Here is a 16,513-nt window from a genome sequence, read left to right on the forward strand (position 1 = left end):
AGCTGAGGCAAAGCCATGTGTGACCCAGCTCCTATGTTACATTTATCTCCTTCCCGTGTGTCGGCTTTAGCCTGAGATAAATTGCCTGTTTCCACTTGGTCAGTCAGCAAGAGTTTGCATGTTGCGCAGCTCCAATCAGTCCTCCTGGGCCCCCATTCTAAATGCTAATCAGCTACTGCAAAAAAATGCAATTCAGCCCGTTTCCAACCACGTTGCACATTGAAACATTCAAACTGATGAGGCCAAATGCAGATTTCCCCTGCTACATTGGAAGTCATTTCACAAAAGTCATGTAAATAGCTTTAGAATTGCTATGTAATTCCACTTACACCAGAAAATATGGATGAAGAGCGATAGCGGATCTTGTCTGACATGACAAATTATGAATAGACTTAATCCCTTAACTCTTTGTGGGGCCACTTCTTCTACTACCTATTACTGAATCCGTTATTGGTAAAGTGTTCTACAGACCATAATGTAGGTGGATTTGAATGAAGGACTAGGGAAGCTAAACCTCTACAAACCAAGCCAACACCAATAAATATTTTACATGAAGTTGGCACTGTATTTATCCTGTTGTGTTCCTGGGAGGTATTATATATACTGATAATGCATGTGTCCTATGTTGTGTTCATGGAAGTGTTGTATATAGAATTAGTAATGCGTGCATGCTATAAGGAGTTCTGGGGTTAATATGTAGGAAACTGGCACTGCATTGATGTTGCTATGTTCTCTCTGCCTTGTCATTTGTTCTTGAGTATTAAACACTTGAGATCGGCACTAAATTCTTTTCTGTTGTGTGTTCTGGGGCAGCATATAAGGTTTTGTCTGAATCTGATTACATTGAAGGGTTCAAAAAAGCAAAGTAGAGCAGCAGGGTTGGTGGATAATATTCCTACAGCAGTGTCGAGTGCCATCTTTTGCCTCTTCAGGTCCTCTTCTGAGCATGTACAGTGTCACTGACACTCAAATAATGGTCAAGAAGATCCAAGGTCAAGAGCTGCTACAGCTCAGTGTATAAAACTAAACATTTATACACAGCATTTCTAGCTATATTCTTTATATGACTTTTGTTCATCTTTAAAGTGTGCAAAGTTACTGTTGTCCAGCGTTTGTAGCTACCTGAACAGGGCTGTTGGGGACAAATCAGGGTGGGATCTGACATCTGAGTGGACTGTAGGTCTTGGAACAGTAAAGGTGATTGTTCCAATTTGAGACTGTTGGTGCATTCTGATGTAGTTTTTATGGTAGTTGCTTTTTTGATACATTTAGTATATTTTAAGGTTTTGAGGATACGCTGTGCTAGAGATAATGTCAGTAGAGAACACATGTGAATGGGTCTGTGTCAGAAAGCCTGAGGGTGTGATGGACTGACAAAGGTGACTTAAAGTTAAAAAGGAGAGGTGCATCCTTCCTGCCAGGTACAGACAGATCTGCACTTATCCTACCTGGGGGGAGCAGGACTTACGTAGCACATCTTGTTAGCTTCCCATTGCAGCCTCAGTAGGTTTTCAGCTCAAATCCCCAGGATTCAGGTGAGATTGTTAGAGGTTCTTTTGTAGATAACATTGACCTTCTAGAACGCTTCTATGAATCTAGAACATAGGGCAGTGGCATAACTGCAGAATTCAGCAGAGCAAGCAGAGGGAGATACTGTATAAATCCTGCTACAGAACAAAGGTTTACATAAGAAAAAGAACCAGTGATTGTCCCCTTATTTAGTGCTTTCTTAGGAATTACATGGAAAAGTGCAGTATATGTATATAATGGAGAGAGACATTTGGCATTAGAAGGGAACAGGATTAGGGCTGTGACAGACAGGGATATGCCGGTGGGATGGCATACGCGGCGCGGCAATTTGCCGAAATCGCCAACGTTGCCTAGAGATAAAACTTTGGCGATTTCGGCTCTGCGTATGCCATCCCACTGGCGATTTACATTCTAGCCGGTGGGATGGCATATTGGGGAGATTAGTCACCCGCGACAAGGGGGATTTGTTGCACAGCGACTAATCTCCCCGTCTGCCACGGCCCTTACACAATGGCTTTATGGAAATGGAAGGAGCATTTGGGACATCCAGGAGACAGAAAATTTGCCCAAGTATTTGTAGAAATGAATCTCTAGGGGCAATGCAATAAAAGGGGCAAATATGCAACCAGTCTAGCATCCCATATCAGCCAAATACAGTAAATGTTTGCTGTTAAACACGTGATCAGGAAATGCACCCTGCTGATTGGTTGCTTTTGTTTACTAAACTTGGTGCAAACATAGGTACCAATGGCACATTTATACTAATTGCTTGTTTACTAAATGCCTGTTGCAGTGTGGTTTATAGTTTACAGGTTTTCAATATCTTCTCACTGGAGATTTTTCATGAGTCATTGGCAGATCCACAGGCTACTAATTGGTGCATTATTTATAAATACACCCATAAAGACTGCATATATATATATATTGGTCTAAAACAGCGGCCTTGGTGGGAACTTGGCAACCCCCTCAGGCTAGGACAGCTCACTTATTTATCTAACCATACTCAAATACATAAGCCAACCCACGATGAAGATATTATGGGTCATTTGCTATGGCAGAAGTGCAAGAGCACAAAGGGAGCTTGCCCAAGAGATGAACTGCTCAACAAAGTATTGATGAATATAAGGCTTTTTTACATTTATTTGTACATTACACAGGATTAGTTCCTGCATGCTGTCTGTAAGCTTTGGAGAAGTTGTTACAACATCAATGTTTAGTCCCTCCATCCATGCCAGGATTTCAAATGATGCAGCTGAAATTCAGCATATAACAATGATGTTTATTCATACCTTTTGAAGGAACAGATTACAGTGATAGGTAAGTTGGGCATTTCTGTGTCGGGTTAGGTTCTTTAACAAATTTTGGCTTGGAAGCCAGAATTCCCCGTTAATAAAACATATTACCATAGGTTATTCTGCCTTATCTTTATTTATCCTCATATCTGTATTTAAATAACACAAATAAGTTCTTCAACAAGGCAAACAAATCCACAGATCCTCATCAGTGATACCATAATGTAGCCTTATTATTAGGAAGAATGGTGGAAATGCTGCTCAGTTACAAAGTTGCAACTCCTGAATGAGTATCGCTCATATAATAAAATATATAATATATATTATTATACTGTCAATATATAAATTTTGTTCTTCGTTAGCTATTAGCTCATTGAAAAACTTGCAGTGTGGTTCTATGAGTTGAAATGTATGGCAGCTTATGGGTTACCTGACCTGCCGCCCTAGGCCTAGGCCTTTGTGGCTTTGCTGCGCACTCACCATAGAGTTCTTTTCAAGCCCCCCCCCCCCACCACCACCAAAATCGTCTTCTGCTGCCTATGCTTTACACCAGTTCTGATCCTTGGTTTGTATTGATCACCTATGGCACCCTCCGATGGGTGAAACAATTGTTGGATGGAAGGTGATGATAGATGCCTATACCTTGTATAGAAGATTAGGGAAGGGGCAGCTTTTATGAAACCTGCTGTTGAAACATCCAGACACAAATAAGTTTATAGGGAATCAGCAATTAGCTGACAGGATAAAGGCTCTACCAAGCTGAAGAAGTTGTAAGCAGACCCTCATAAGAGCATTATTTAATACTATGCTTAAAATATCATTATAAAGGCTGCATGCAAATGTGTGGGGATGTTTCTAGATACATGTGAACATTCCCGTGACTTGGGCACTTACAAACTGAATAGACTCTATCTAATATTACTAATGCTCTGGGTAGGTCTAAAACTAGTTTGACTTTGAAAGGTTCCCAAGGGCCACATTGATGCTTCCAGTTTGCCAAATAAAAAACAAAACTTTATCCAATCTCCTGCACATTTATAATAAATACAGAGAACTCTGTAACTGTAAGGACTACACCAGACCTATGCATGAACCTATAAACATCCATCCCGTGGCGCACCATTAGTTACTGTACTGCAGCTCCGCTATATAAGTGAGCTAATGAGGGCTTGAGTTCAGCCACCACTAAAGGGACACATGGGAAACCCCATAACAGTCACTTCCTGATTGTGTATAAGTGCATGTTTGCTTTGCAAAATACTCTACTGGCCCTTTGCTGCTCACCGACCAACTACTAGTTCTGCACTTTATTTCAACAAAACCCTTTATAATAACAAATGCAATGTGCACTTGTGCAAAGTCTGGGAAGATAATAATGCAAGGGATAGCAGATCTGTGGGAGGGATCTGAGGGGAGGCTTTCTTTCCTCTTGATCTTGTTCCGTTCCAGGACCCCCGAGCCCAGCTGCACAAGTTATATTGCGAGTGGAGCAAATATCCCGGAGCAGATGGGGGAGATGCATTCGGCCAGGCTTCTGCAAACATTACAATATCTAGAAAGAAGAGATACAAGGAAGTTACATAAGGAGCAATATCAGTTTATTACAGGGGGAACACAAAGAGTGGGTTGTACCAACACGCAGCTGTAGTTCCCACAATGATGCTGTAAAATTCTGGGGGAAAACACTGCAAATAAATACAATTTTTACTCCTTTATTTCTCTGCATTCTGTTAGTGTGCACCCTGCTCACACCGGCTCAAGTTATTTCTGGGTGACGATGTACAGTTGTGCCCGTTGCTGGTCTTTATTGTCTCTGTGCAGCTTTACCTTCAGTGCCACAGTGTCATACTTCTGAATGTGCTCATATTTTGTAGGTATTCTCAGTTTTACTGGGAGGAGGAGTTCTGCCATTACAACATGTTCAATATAAGAATATTTATTTTATTAAACATTGAAGTGAAAAAGATACTTGTTCCCAACTTGCCGGTTTCCAGTGGCAAATAAATTTAAAGCTTTACTGTCCCTGTTGGGGACGAAATAACTTTAGTTCTGCCATTACTAGCAGAGCAGAGTCAGAGTGACTGCTAGTAACGCTCTGCACTCCTACCCTAATGTTCCAGGCAGCGAAGATGGTTTGTCAGAAGTTCCTTCAGGAAGAAGATGGTAAAGGTGCTCTCTTAGTGACTGACCCTCCATTCGGTGGACTAGTGGAACCTTTGGCTTTTAGCTTCAAAAGATTAAGGGAGATGTGGAAAACAACTAATCCAGGTAATTTATATTACATGTGCAATTCCTCTGTAATGTAACTGGGGCCAGGGGAATAGCCACCTCTAAGAGTCTGGTCGGTGAAGCTCTGCCCTTCATGTCATGGGCTGCTCTGAGTCCATAAGCCCCCACAATGTTACTTTGCCTGTGCCATGTTGTATACAGGCAGAGACAGACTGTGCAGTTTGCTTCTTTTCTCCTTTGCTGTAGCCAGTAGTGGGAGGAGCCATGTATGATCTGGAGGTGTGGCCACTTGTAAGAAACTCATATCAAAGCAATATTGCCATTGTACATTGTACCTTCAGTTTAAAGGGAATGGAAACTATTTTTTTTGTACATTTGTTTTGAAAATTGCATAATACAGGTATACTTTGCTGGACATAGTCATCTCTCTCTGCAGGTTTGGGGCAAATATAAGGGCTTATTCCTACTGACTTTGGCATCTTATTTTCATGATAGATGGCTTTTATTTAATTATACCACAATTTTATCAGACACCTCCCTGATGCTGCCAGCCCAAACCCTCTGCTGTAAGTGGATTAGCTCACTACTTAAAAGAAATAGCAGGAAAGAAAAGAACAATGAAGTTTTATGCATAGCCTCGCGAGGCAACTTCTGCGATTTGCGCGAGATCGCTCCGCCGCATGTGCCATCCCACCGGCGACTTACATGTTCGCCAGTGGGATGGCAGGTGAAGGCAACTCGGGGAGATTAGTCGCCCGCGAACAGGGAGTTTTGTCGCGGGCGACTTATCTCCCCGTGTGCCAGAGCCCTTATGTAGACTTTACCTGGTGTTTATATTTTATTGTTGTATTTGAAAACACATTTCTACTTTTAGGTGGATTATGATAACCTTGCCCTGTACAAGCATGGGAGACAGTTGCCCGTTCCCCCAGACAAAATTGTCCTCCCAGCAATTGAAGTCTATAGGTATGGCATCCAGCCAGCTTACATTTCATGTGATCAGATGACTCTGACGTTGCACACATACACATATTTAAGGGGCGTCATTGCACAGCAAGAAAGGGTGAATGTAATTAACCTACATAGAATGAAATCTACAGGTGGCTGCAAAATATAAGGAACATTTCTGTAAATGGAAGCACACTGAAACCAGGTGTCTCTGCACAGCTGAGCAAATCTGCACCTGTAGCAACCCATAGCAATCAATAAATAGTAAGGTATTTTCAGACAGCTGCAGGACAATGAAAGCATGAATTTGATGCAATTTACCCAGTGTCTTTAAGGGCTCTGGCACACGCCCGCGACAAATCTCCCTGGTCGTGGGCGACTAATCTCCCCGAGTTGCCATCCCACCAGGGAACATGTAAGTCGCCGGTGGGATGGCAAACGTGGCGGTGCGATTTCGGCAAATCGCCGAAAATGCCTCGCGAGGCAACTTCGGTGATTTGCTGAAATCGCCTGCGCAGCGTGTACCATCCCACCGGCGACTTACATGTTCGCCGGTGGGATGGTAGTTCGGGGAGATTAGTCGCCCGTGACAAGGGAGATTTGTTGCGGGCGACTAATCTCCCCGTGTGCCAGAGCCCTTAGAGAAGGTGATGGTTTAAGCAGAAGCTGGTGACAATGGCTGCTTAACTGATCATTCATGAAGAACAAAGTCTGGGCTGTTCCAGTGGAGGCTTATGGACAAGATGTGTCGATATGAGGGATTTTTATACTGCCCCCAGACTGGTAAAGCTTTTAAAGTCTGTCCTTTAAACATGCAGTATCGTAATATTCCTCCTACTATGTGTAAAAAGTTGAATAGCACAGTTCTGTAATATACTGTTAGGATTGAAGGGTTAGACAAAGGCAGAGTTATCAGAGCTCAGAGCCAATGTGGAGAAAGGGGCATTTTAGACAACAGTTCGACAAATTGACTGTGGGTAACAATGCAGAACATAAACAGGTAATGCCATCAAATACAGCTCACAGAGAGGAACACTATGGCTGTATTGCAGTTTATAGAGAAGTGTGTCAGGTCATGCCGGGGTGTTTGTGAGCCCGGTACTGCTGGAATGAATGCTTCTCCTGTGCCCCTGGTGACACTCGATACAGAATCTAATATTGGAGTTTATTTTGGGCAGTTCTGGATATGTTAGTCGGCTAGTGTCCCTAGATCCCCGAGTTCCCCAGGAGATGGGACCCAGATATGTTCACATAAAAGTGATAGCGCCATTCTGGTGCTTTAATGTAAGGATAGAATTTCAGTTTCTTTGAGTAGCTTGTTATTTATTGTGTCTGTATTATTCTCTGCTTGTATCACTTCAGGTTCTGCTCAGTGTGCAAGAGATTTGTGTGTTCAGGAACAAGCACTGCAATATCTGCAATCGCTGCGCCTCTAAGGTAACAGGTTAATTATTTACACATCCCTGGATTCTATACAAATCCTCTCCATAGCATTTGGCATTCAGTAGGGCTCACATTTCCTCTCTGTGTTAAGGTGGCCATACACGTTCCGATTTCAATCGTACAGTTAAATGCAACAATCAGACTGAAATCATAGGATAAAGCCTACAATGGGAGGATGTTCTGACCATGAAATAGTTGGCAGACACCAATCATACGAAAGTGACTTCCATTGTAGGTCCCTACAACCATGATATTGTGGATCTTCCTTTCTCTGTTTATTATCTCTGTATTGGAACCTAATATTCTTTGTTATGAGCACTTGTAAAAGTACTGCCTACTCTGTGGTGCTACCAATAAGCATAGTATAGCATACAGTTTTATTGGACTATTTCCCCTCCAAGATAAGGAATATGAGCTGCAGCTGATTGTGACTGTCTCACCCTACAGGATGTCAGGCCATGGAAGCACTGTACCCAATGCAACAAGTGTGTAAAGCCATGTAAGTTATAGTATTCTGGCTTCGGCCTAATTCCTTTCAGAAACCTTGCCAGCCAGCCAGCGCAGTGTGTGTGACAAAGATAATCAATATAACAATGACACCAAAACTGATTGGTTCCTGTGGTGTCTATAAGCCAGCATATTTCAGTATATTTGTATGTAACTAAATTACCAAAATCATAATAAGACATAAAGAAGCCCCATGTTGCACCAGTTCAGGTGCAACGTCTTAATTTAACACCTAATGTTTCCTGCTCAGCTTGTAACCACTGTGCTCTGCCCGGGCACCCTTGTGGCACTGCTGGGCGCGGCTGCTTTCTGTGCAGAGGAAAGGATCACAAACGCAGGGGCTGCCCCCACCAGTCTGTCTCTGCACATGGCAAAAGGTGAGTTGCAAGGGTTACTATATAGCTGATGGAAAATCTCAAGCAAATGAATATTAAGGGGAGTATGAAAAAAGTAGAAAGAAAAAAAGGAACAATCCCTGATAACTACTCTGCCAGAATTTAACACAGAGGGTCATTTATGGACAGACAACTGCCAGACACACAGGGATCTTTCCTGCAAAGCAACAGTGACTCCGAGCTCTGCACTGATACCCCCCTCATCCTGCTCGGCTAAGTACACTAAATACAAATTGTAGGTGTACATACAAACACAATCTTCGCCTGCCCAACGAGGGTGGCTAATTAATGTAGGCAGTCTCAGGCAAGATGGTCATGGTATTGGTATGTTGCAGGGTGCCATGTAAGTGTTTCGGCAATGTATGATATTCTACATTATTTATTTGGAGCATTTGTATACAGATTTGCCTGTAAACTTATTTTACTACAGTTTGCCTATTTCTTTGAAGCACAACCTTCTTATGAAAATCAAATGGCTCTTTAAGGCAGGGGCCTCATCCCAACTTCGTACTGAAACTCCTAACGCTTAAAGCAACAGTAACACCAAAAAATGAAAGTGTATAAAAGTAAGTGTGTTTGTGCCCCATAAATTTATACTAACAAAGCTGCTGTGTAGCCACAGGGGCAGCAATTCAAAGAAGAAAAGGCACAGGCACATAGCAGATAAACACTATTGTATTTGACAGAGGTTATCCATTATCTGCTGTGTAACCTCTGCCCCCGTGGCTACACAGCAGCTTATTTATATAAACTATAATAGTGCTTCTGTAGCAAACACACAACTTATACCAGGGGTAAAGTACATTATATTTTAATTACTTTAAAGGAGAAGGAAATTCATTTTGGCATTTTACTGCCAATAGATTCGCCACATTAGTGCCACCTAGAACGCTATATTTATTCAGCAGAAAGTTTTACTGAACCTGAGTAAAGAGCCCCAGAAGCTCCCTCTGATAGCAGCTGCCATTTTAGCTTGGTAGCTTCCTGCTGCGGTTATAGCATTTAGAAGCTCAGATCACACATTCCTAATGGTGGGGAAAGTGAGGAAGTCCGATACAGAAGAACATGTTCCCAAAAAAGGAGACAAGTATTCCTGTGTTTCTTTTGATAGAGGACTCAGCGCAGCATTACTGTAAGTACTTATGGCTGTATTTACATAGACCTTTCTAATAAAGCTTACTTAGCTCCTTTAAAAACACTTTTCAATAATTTTTTGCCTATCCAATTTATATTGTTTATACCACTGTTTGTGTTTATGCCTTGTAAAGCACTGGGTGCATTTTTGATGCTATGTAAGTAAAGAAATGCACACTGAACTGCATGGTGACTTGTTTCAATAAAAAGGTTGAGGGGTCACATACGGCAAATTAGTACTAGGAACAGACTAAGTTTATAAGCATGTCTCCCTCTGGTGGTAGAAACATATCAGAGCTAATAAAAGACTTAACTGCTGCAGGTCTGCTGGAACAGGTGGGGGTTATGCTGTCTCCACTCCAATTCTTTCTCCTGTCTTGATCACCCAGTTTCTCAGTCAATACCCTTCTCTATTTCCAACCCAGTATAATTACCCATCTCTCCCCTTATGCACCACTAATCTGACCACTCTGGCCTGCCTTTTGCACACCTCATCTCTCTCTATCCAGCCATTTTAGTTTTGTGCTTTCCCTTTTCGTGTGTGCCATGCACTTAGGGCTAATCTGAATCCCAAACCTTTATTTTGTGGGACTAACCCAAACAGTAAAGTTTTGCTCACAGACTAAAATACTGATTGGCTCAAGGAGTGAGTATAAAAAAAATTAAAGAAATTTAGTCTATTGCAACCCTGCAGATTTCTTTCACGTATGTGCAGACCCAACAAAATCTGATCTAAACCTCCTATGTAGTTTTGCCCTTAAACTGCTATGAGGCATTACAAAACACAAGAACCCCGGCTATAAAAATTAAATTAGTGATTGAGTTCATGGGGGACATTTCTTGTCCTGTAACTTTATACACTTTCCAACATCAGCTGAATCACCCTCACTGGTTCTGTAGAACAGAAAGAAGCAGTAAAACAATATTAAAGGGATACTGTCATGATTTTTATGGGGTACTTTTTATTTCTAAATTACACTGTTTACATAGCAAATAATTCACTCTACCGTTTAAAATGTTATTCTTGAACCAACAAATGTATTTTTTTAGCTGTAACATTGGTGTGCATTGTGCCTGAGTCTGAGCTTTCAGAAGGAGCCAGCGCTACACATTAGAACTGCTTTCAGCTAACCTATTGTTTCCCCTACTCCCATGTAACTGGAGGAGTCTTGCTCCCTTCCCATTGTTCTGCTGATCGGCTGCTGGGGGGGTGATATCACTCCAACTTGCAGCGCAGCAGTAAAGTGAGACTAAAGTTTATCAGAGCACAGGTCACGTGGCTGTGGCACCCTGGGAAATGAAGAATATGGCTAGCCCCATGTGAAATTTCAAAATTAAATATAAAATAAAATCTGTGTTTTCGAAAAACAGATTTCAATGCAGGATTCTGCTGGAGAAGCTCTATTTACTCAAGTGTTTTGTAAAAAATGAAACATGTTATCCCATGACAGTATTCCTTTAACACTAGAAATATACTCACCACACATGCAACTTTGCATATGCCAGTCAAAGAGATATAGTGCGCCTTCATGTTCTCCAGCAGCCACCCCTGACTCTCCACAAATACAGTGCGTGTTGGGATGTCTTGGTACTGCTCCTCCAACCTGCACAAAGGGCAAGCAAAAACAGATTAATCACCCCAGCAATTTGTATCATCCTTCAGTGTTCTTTTTTAACTTTCTTTGGTTCAACATTTGGTCAGGCAGATCCCCAGTGAAGCAGCAGGTACTCAAGAAATCTCACACAAACGCCCTGTAAAGGATTGTATGGCACACAAATAAACCCAACAGAAAAAAATAACAACTGCATGGCACATGAATGTGAAAGCTACTAGTACTGTGTTCAGGTGTGTGTTGTGCAGCGTAGTGCTTTTCAGTGGACTGCACCCACCGTTTGCTCGTGTCCCAGGGGAAGCCATCTTCTGTTTCTTTATCACTATACAGGGAAGAGAGTGGCAGCTGAGCCAATACCCTATCCTTCCTGTCAGGATATCGTCATCATAGAAACATGCATCTAAACAGCTGTAGGAGCTAAAGGTTGGAGAGAGTAGAAAGATGACCCCTATGTGCAATATTTCAGCAATAAAGGCAATGCACTAAACTCTTGTACTGAACTAAACATTTTTATCGAACCCCACAAGTAAATTTGCCTTTCCTTCACCTTTAAGCCTCCCCATTAGAGCATTCTTGCATGTTTAAAAAAAAAAAATGCTCACTTCGATTCTGTGTCTTCGGCAGCACTGCCATTTAAAGAGTTTCCAATACTCACAGCTAAAAGTGCATCATTTCTGGACCTGGAAACAGTAAAGGTAATTAGTCTTGCGCATCAAATTGGCATTAATGGTCTGTATTTCATCCTGGAGAGATATCCACGTAACACGATATATGGATAGATCCTTATGTTCAATGTTCCCCTGCAGATGGAGTTTACTGCATTACAAAGTACTTTCCACATCAGTGGATTCTGTACAAAGAACTGCATGGCTACTTTGTTTTCCTGATGCAGCAGGAAGATGGTCACACTACCACTGCTCTGTGCATCACATTAGCAAGTTACAGAGCTCTATGGCCAGTGACATTACATAGTACCTACAGATCAGTGTGTAGCTATGGCTCCCAGTACATCTCTCCCCATGACAGATCAGTTAGCTGCCCAAGTAGGAACACTTTAGAGGACGAGCTCTCCAGCATGCGGAATATCACGTAGTGAAGATTCTGGGACTTGTCGTTCCAGCTGTAAGCATACAAAAGTCCAATGAAGCAACCTTGCAGGCACTTGGTACAAGGGAAGGCACCGCTTTTGTTGCACAGACATTCCTATGATTTGCTGCAATGTAAGATACATGTTACTGCCATCGTAGTTCAACACTCAGTTTGGGACAAAACATTCATCTGTTTAATTCTATGTGGAAATCAGAAATGTAATTAGGTTTTTAAATTTTCTCATTGAAATGTATAAGGAATATAGACTGCTGTTCCCGTATAGAGTTCCTCACACAAAGACAGTTGACTGCTATTTGCACTTGAGGAATGTAATGTAATAAAAAGCATGGAGTATGTACCAATTTCTAGGAACCCATAGCAGCCAATCAACACGCAGCATTTGCTAACCTGCATCCACCAGAGGCACCACACTAACAATGCCTGCCATAACCCACTTATGCAAGACGAATCAAACATCCAGTCTATGCACCACCATGATCCTTCCCAACCTAGCCAATCATAATAAAGCAATTGTTCCCAGTACAATTCTCTTCCCATCAAACTGCCATGTCAGTCAAGTGGTTCTATATGAAATGACAGTCAGGTGTGTTGCTACAGCCTATACATCGCTAGGGATTATTCTCACCAATCAGGAGAATAATACAATGTACATAGGTTTACTGCTGGTTTAGTCAAACAGTGGTCAATGACAGCTTCCATTTGCCTTTACAGAGAGTGCAAAGACTTTTCAGGGTAGTAGGGAATAGCAGTGGGCTCTCTGCAGGGATGAAAAAGATTAACTAGGTCTTCAGAATCTCTTATAAATGAAGCATTATTTTACAGGTCAGCGGGGCGCTACATTTAAACACCACTATTACTTTTCCCATGTTAAATATTATGTCTACTATGATCTTCAATGAAGGCTTAGAAGAGAGGAGAAAAATAAACTTTTCCTATGGTATGCATTAGGGCAGGGACAAGCCACAAGGTAATCCACACTCTTTACTACTACTTTACTACAGCCAAACCTCACTCAGTCAGCACTTTTGTGTTCCCAGTCCTAGAACTCTGATCAGCCATTCCTTTTGCTGTGGCCCTTATTGATTGTTCTCTTATCCTTCTTGCTAGCGGTTCAACATTTTATGCCACCCCATCTTCCTATAAGATCCATGGCCTCTCTAATCATTCAAACGAAACCCCCCCTTCAAACCTAACAGTGAAAGCGTTTCATTGCTCTCCCCAAAGCGCTATTTTACCCAGTTCCTCCCTATAATGTTTACTTCTGAAACCCAGACTGTAAATTTAATGGTTCTGGCAAATGCCAAAGGGACTACTATAAGATGCTATAGACATTCAATATTTATTGGGCCTATGGGGGCTCTTTGGGTCTCTGTGTACTGTAACTGGCAGGGCCAAAATCCCAGTCTGGACCTGTGACATCTTCTAAACCAACATGCCACTCCCTGCCCACAGTTTCCAAATGAATCAGGGGCAAAGCTAGTTTGTAATGTTCAGTTAAAAGACCATATTACCTTGTTTAGTTCGGGAAGTACGTGGCCCTCTGACATTTGGAGCATGGCTAGAAAAAGACATTTTATTAACACAATTATTTTTCCCTTCACTTGGGCAAGTGGCCAGCAAACCCAACAATACATTCCCATTTACAAAATGTAGGTACAAATTAGCTTTAAAGAGGTGGTTCACCTTCAAGGTAACTTTTGGTATATTATAGAATGGCCTATTCTTAGCAACTGTGCAATTGGTCTTTTTTCCTTCCTCTTCTACACCATCTTTCAAGTGGGGGTCGCAGTAATTGCTACTTTGCATTCTTATCTTTCTGTTTAGTCCCTCTCCTATTCATATTCCAGTTTCTCATTCAAAGCACTGCCTGGTTGCTAAGGGTAATAAGGCCCTAGCAACCAGATAGCTGCTAAAATTCAAAAATAGAGAGCTGCGGAACAAAAAGCAAAATAATTGAAAAACCATAAAAAATTACCAATTACAAACTGTCTCAGAAAATCAATGTCTGTCCTACTAAAAGTGTATTTAAAGGTGAAAACACTTCTTGCTTTATGTTACTGTTCTTTTGTTTCATTTTCCACAAAGCTGTGTCAAACACTATAAAAAACATTCCTATATATATTATTTATATGATACATATTCCCTTAAGATAAGGCAATTAATGTATTGCTTACCCACATACAGCCATCTAAAGAAAGCCTTGAAGTTTTTCATGCCACTGTCAATAACTCTACAATGAATCAAACAAAACAGAATAAAAGTTGAATACAGAAAGGTTTAGAAGGCTACATATTTTGCAAGGTACAAGCACTTTACAACAGCAAAGGCAGCCATGTTGGGCCAGGTATGCCAGGAGACTAGGAGAAACATTCTGAGGTTGCTAGGTTGGCACTAGGTAGAAATTAGGAATCCAAATATGAGATTTTACTTTCAAGGCCAAATTATTTTAAATTGTTAATGCCTGGAAGGGGTTATTAAAGATGATTACAATACAGTTTAGATTAAAACATATTTAACATAGCACTGAAAAAATGAGACCAAAAAGTGCTACAAACACTGAGCTCTGTGGGCAGTGCAGGCATTCAATAATAACCCCCTAAAAGTTTTATCCTCCATATGTTTTTAAATATATATTGTAAATAATAAGAACATCATTTACTATATGTACCAAAAGTTTCCTCCATGCAAATATGTACCAAAAGTTTGGACAACTTTAGCTGGTGTCCAGCTATAGAAACAAACAACAAGGCTGGACATAAAAATCAGGGGCTCAAAAACAAAACTATTTGTTTGCAAATAACCAGTTAGACACTGACCTGAAAACACGTCATTTCAGGCATATTATTTGTTGTCAGCACAGTGACACAGAGAGAGACTTGAGATCACTAGGCAGGCAAAGTCCCAGGCAGGACCCATAAACCTGTAGAAAAAGCAGATATTTTGTATGTTGTAACATAATTCTAGTTATACCTCAGTGAATATGAATGTAGGATTCTGCTTAACGTGCAACTAAAGTAACATGTGAATTAGGCTAGTAATTATGTAATGTATAGGGCTAGAAGGGCAGGAGACCTGACAGAGAATGTCCATGGCCCATAGTTGTCTCTGAAATTCTTTATAATGGGGCTTGATTAGTATGTTGGCTAAAAATTAGTCATGCAAAGTTAACAGCAGCCCACTAAGTACATGCATTAACATGAGATGGCGAATCTATATACGGCCAAGATTTGGGGTAAGAACCCACGGAGCGGTTCAGTCGCCCACGATAGATCTCTGTTATGGGTGTGACAAACCGCTTACTAACCTAAACACCAGTTTCATATCGCTCTATAATATGATCAGTGCTTTTAAGTAATTTATATATACAGGTATAGGACCCGTTATCCAGAATGCTCGGGACCAAGGGTATTCCGGATAAGGGGTCTTTCCGTAATTTGGATCTCCATAACATAAGTCTACTAAAAAATTAGTAAAACAATAATTAAACCCAATAGGACCGGTTTGCGCCCAATAAAGATTAATTATATCTTAGTCAGGATAAATTACAAGGTACTGTTTTATTATTACAGAGAAAAAGGAAATCAATTTAAAAAATCTGAATTATTTGATTAAAATGGAGTCTATGGGAGACAGGCTTTCCGTAATTCGGAACTTTCTGGATAATGGGTTTCTGGATAACGGATCCCATACCTGTATTACCTCTGGAATTGTTGCAATTTTGTACATCCCATAGGCATATATTTCAATTTGTCCTGAGTCTCCTCCAAGAACCAAAGCATTAAGTCTGAAGGAGCAGAACGGTGCGTTAGTAATAATAAATGACTATAAAATATAAAGATATTATAAGTCACTGATGAGTTTCATTACCATATAAAAGCAGAAGGCCAAAGGCAGAGTGATGTCTAATATTCTCATATGTTACAACAGGGGACACATTATTTATTATAATACATAAGTTTCAGTGAGCCAGGTGACAAAAATGACATCACTAAGCACCCATTATAACTGATATTATCACTAAACACTGTTTATAATGGTATAATCTACAGGATATTCATGGCTCTTGTGTATTATAAAGATGTAGTCACTATATAAAGGCACAAAGTTGAAGGATTTAATTAGGTAATGGAACTTTAAAGTGACGTTATACCCTCACATTTTAACTAAAGATCAGATACACAATTTCTTGGATACTTCTTTCAAAAAATCCTAAAAGTAAATTTTTTTTAGTGAACGTTCCATTTTCGGATTGGTTAACTATGCAGCATGTTTTTCATACAGTGCCCAATTTAAGGACTTGCCTGTTTTCCAC

The 16,513-nt window shown here is 40.8% G+C and overlaps 1 protein-coding gene across 1 annotated transcript; it reads right to left on the reverse strand.

Annotated features, from left to right (window-relative positions):
* Window positions 1-2,755: 2,755 nt before the first annotated feature.
* Window positions 2,756-15,522, reverse strand: LOC105947542 (anaphase-promoting complex subunit 4). Its single transcript, XM_031904573.1, is given in 7 exon segments — window positions 2,756-4,374; window positions 10,959-11,082; window positions 11,369-11,459; window positions 11,462-11,508; window positions 11,694-11,801; window positions 12,101-12,211; window positions 15,506-15,522. Coding segments are annotated over 7 exon segments (507 nt in total). The 3' UTR covers window positions 2,756-4,365.
* Window positions 15,523-16,513: the final 991 nt, after the last annotated feature.

This window comes from Xenopus tropicalis, chromosome 6 (genome assembly GCF_000004195.4).
Source record: "Xenopus tropicalis strain Nigerian chromosome 6, UCB_Xtro_10.0, whole genome shotgun sequence".
Lineage (NCBI taxonomy): Eukaryota > Metazoa > Chordata > Amphibia > Anura > Pipidae > Xenopus > Xenopus tropicalis.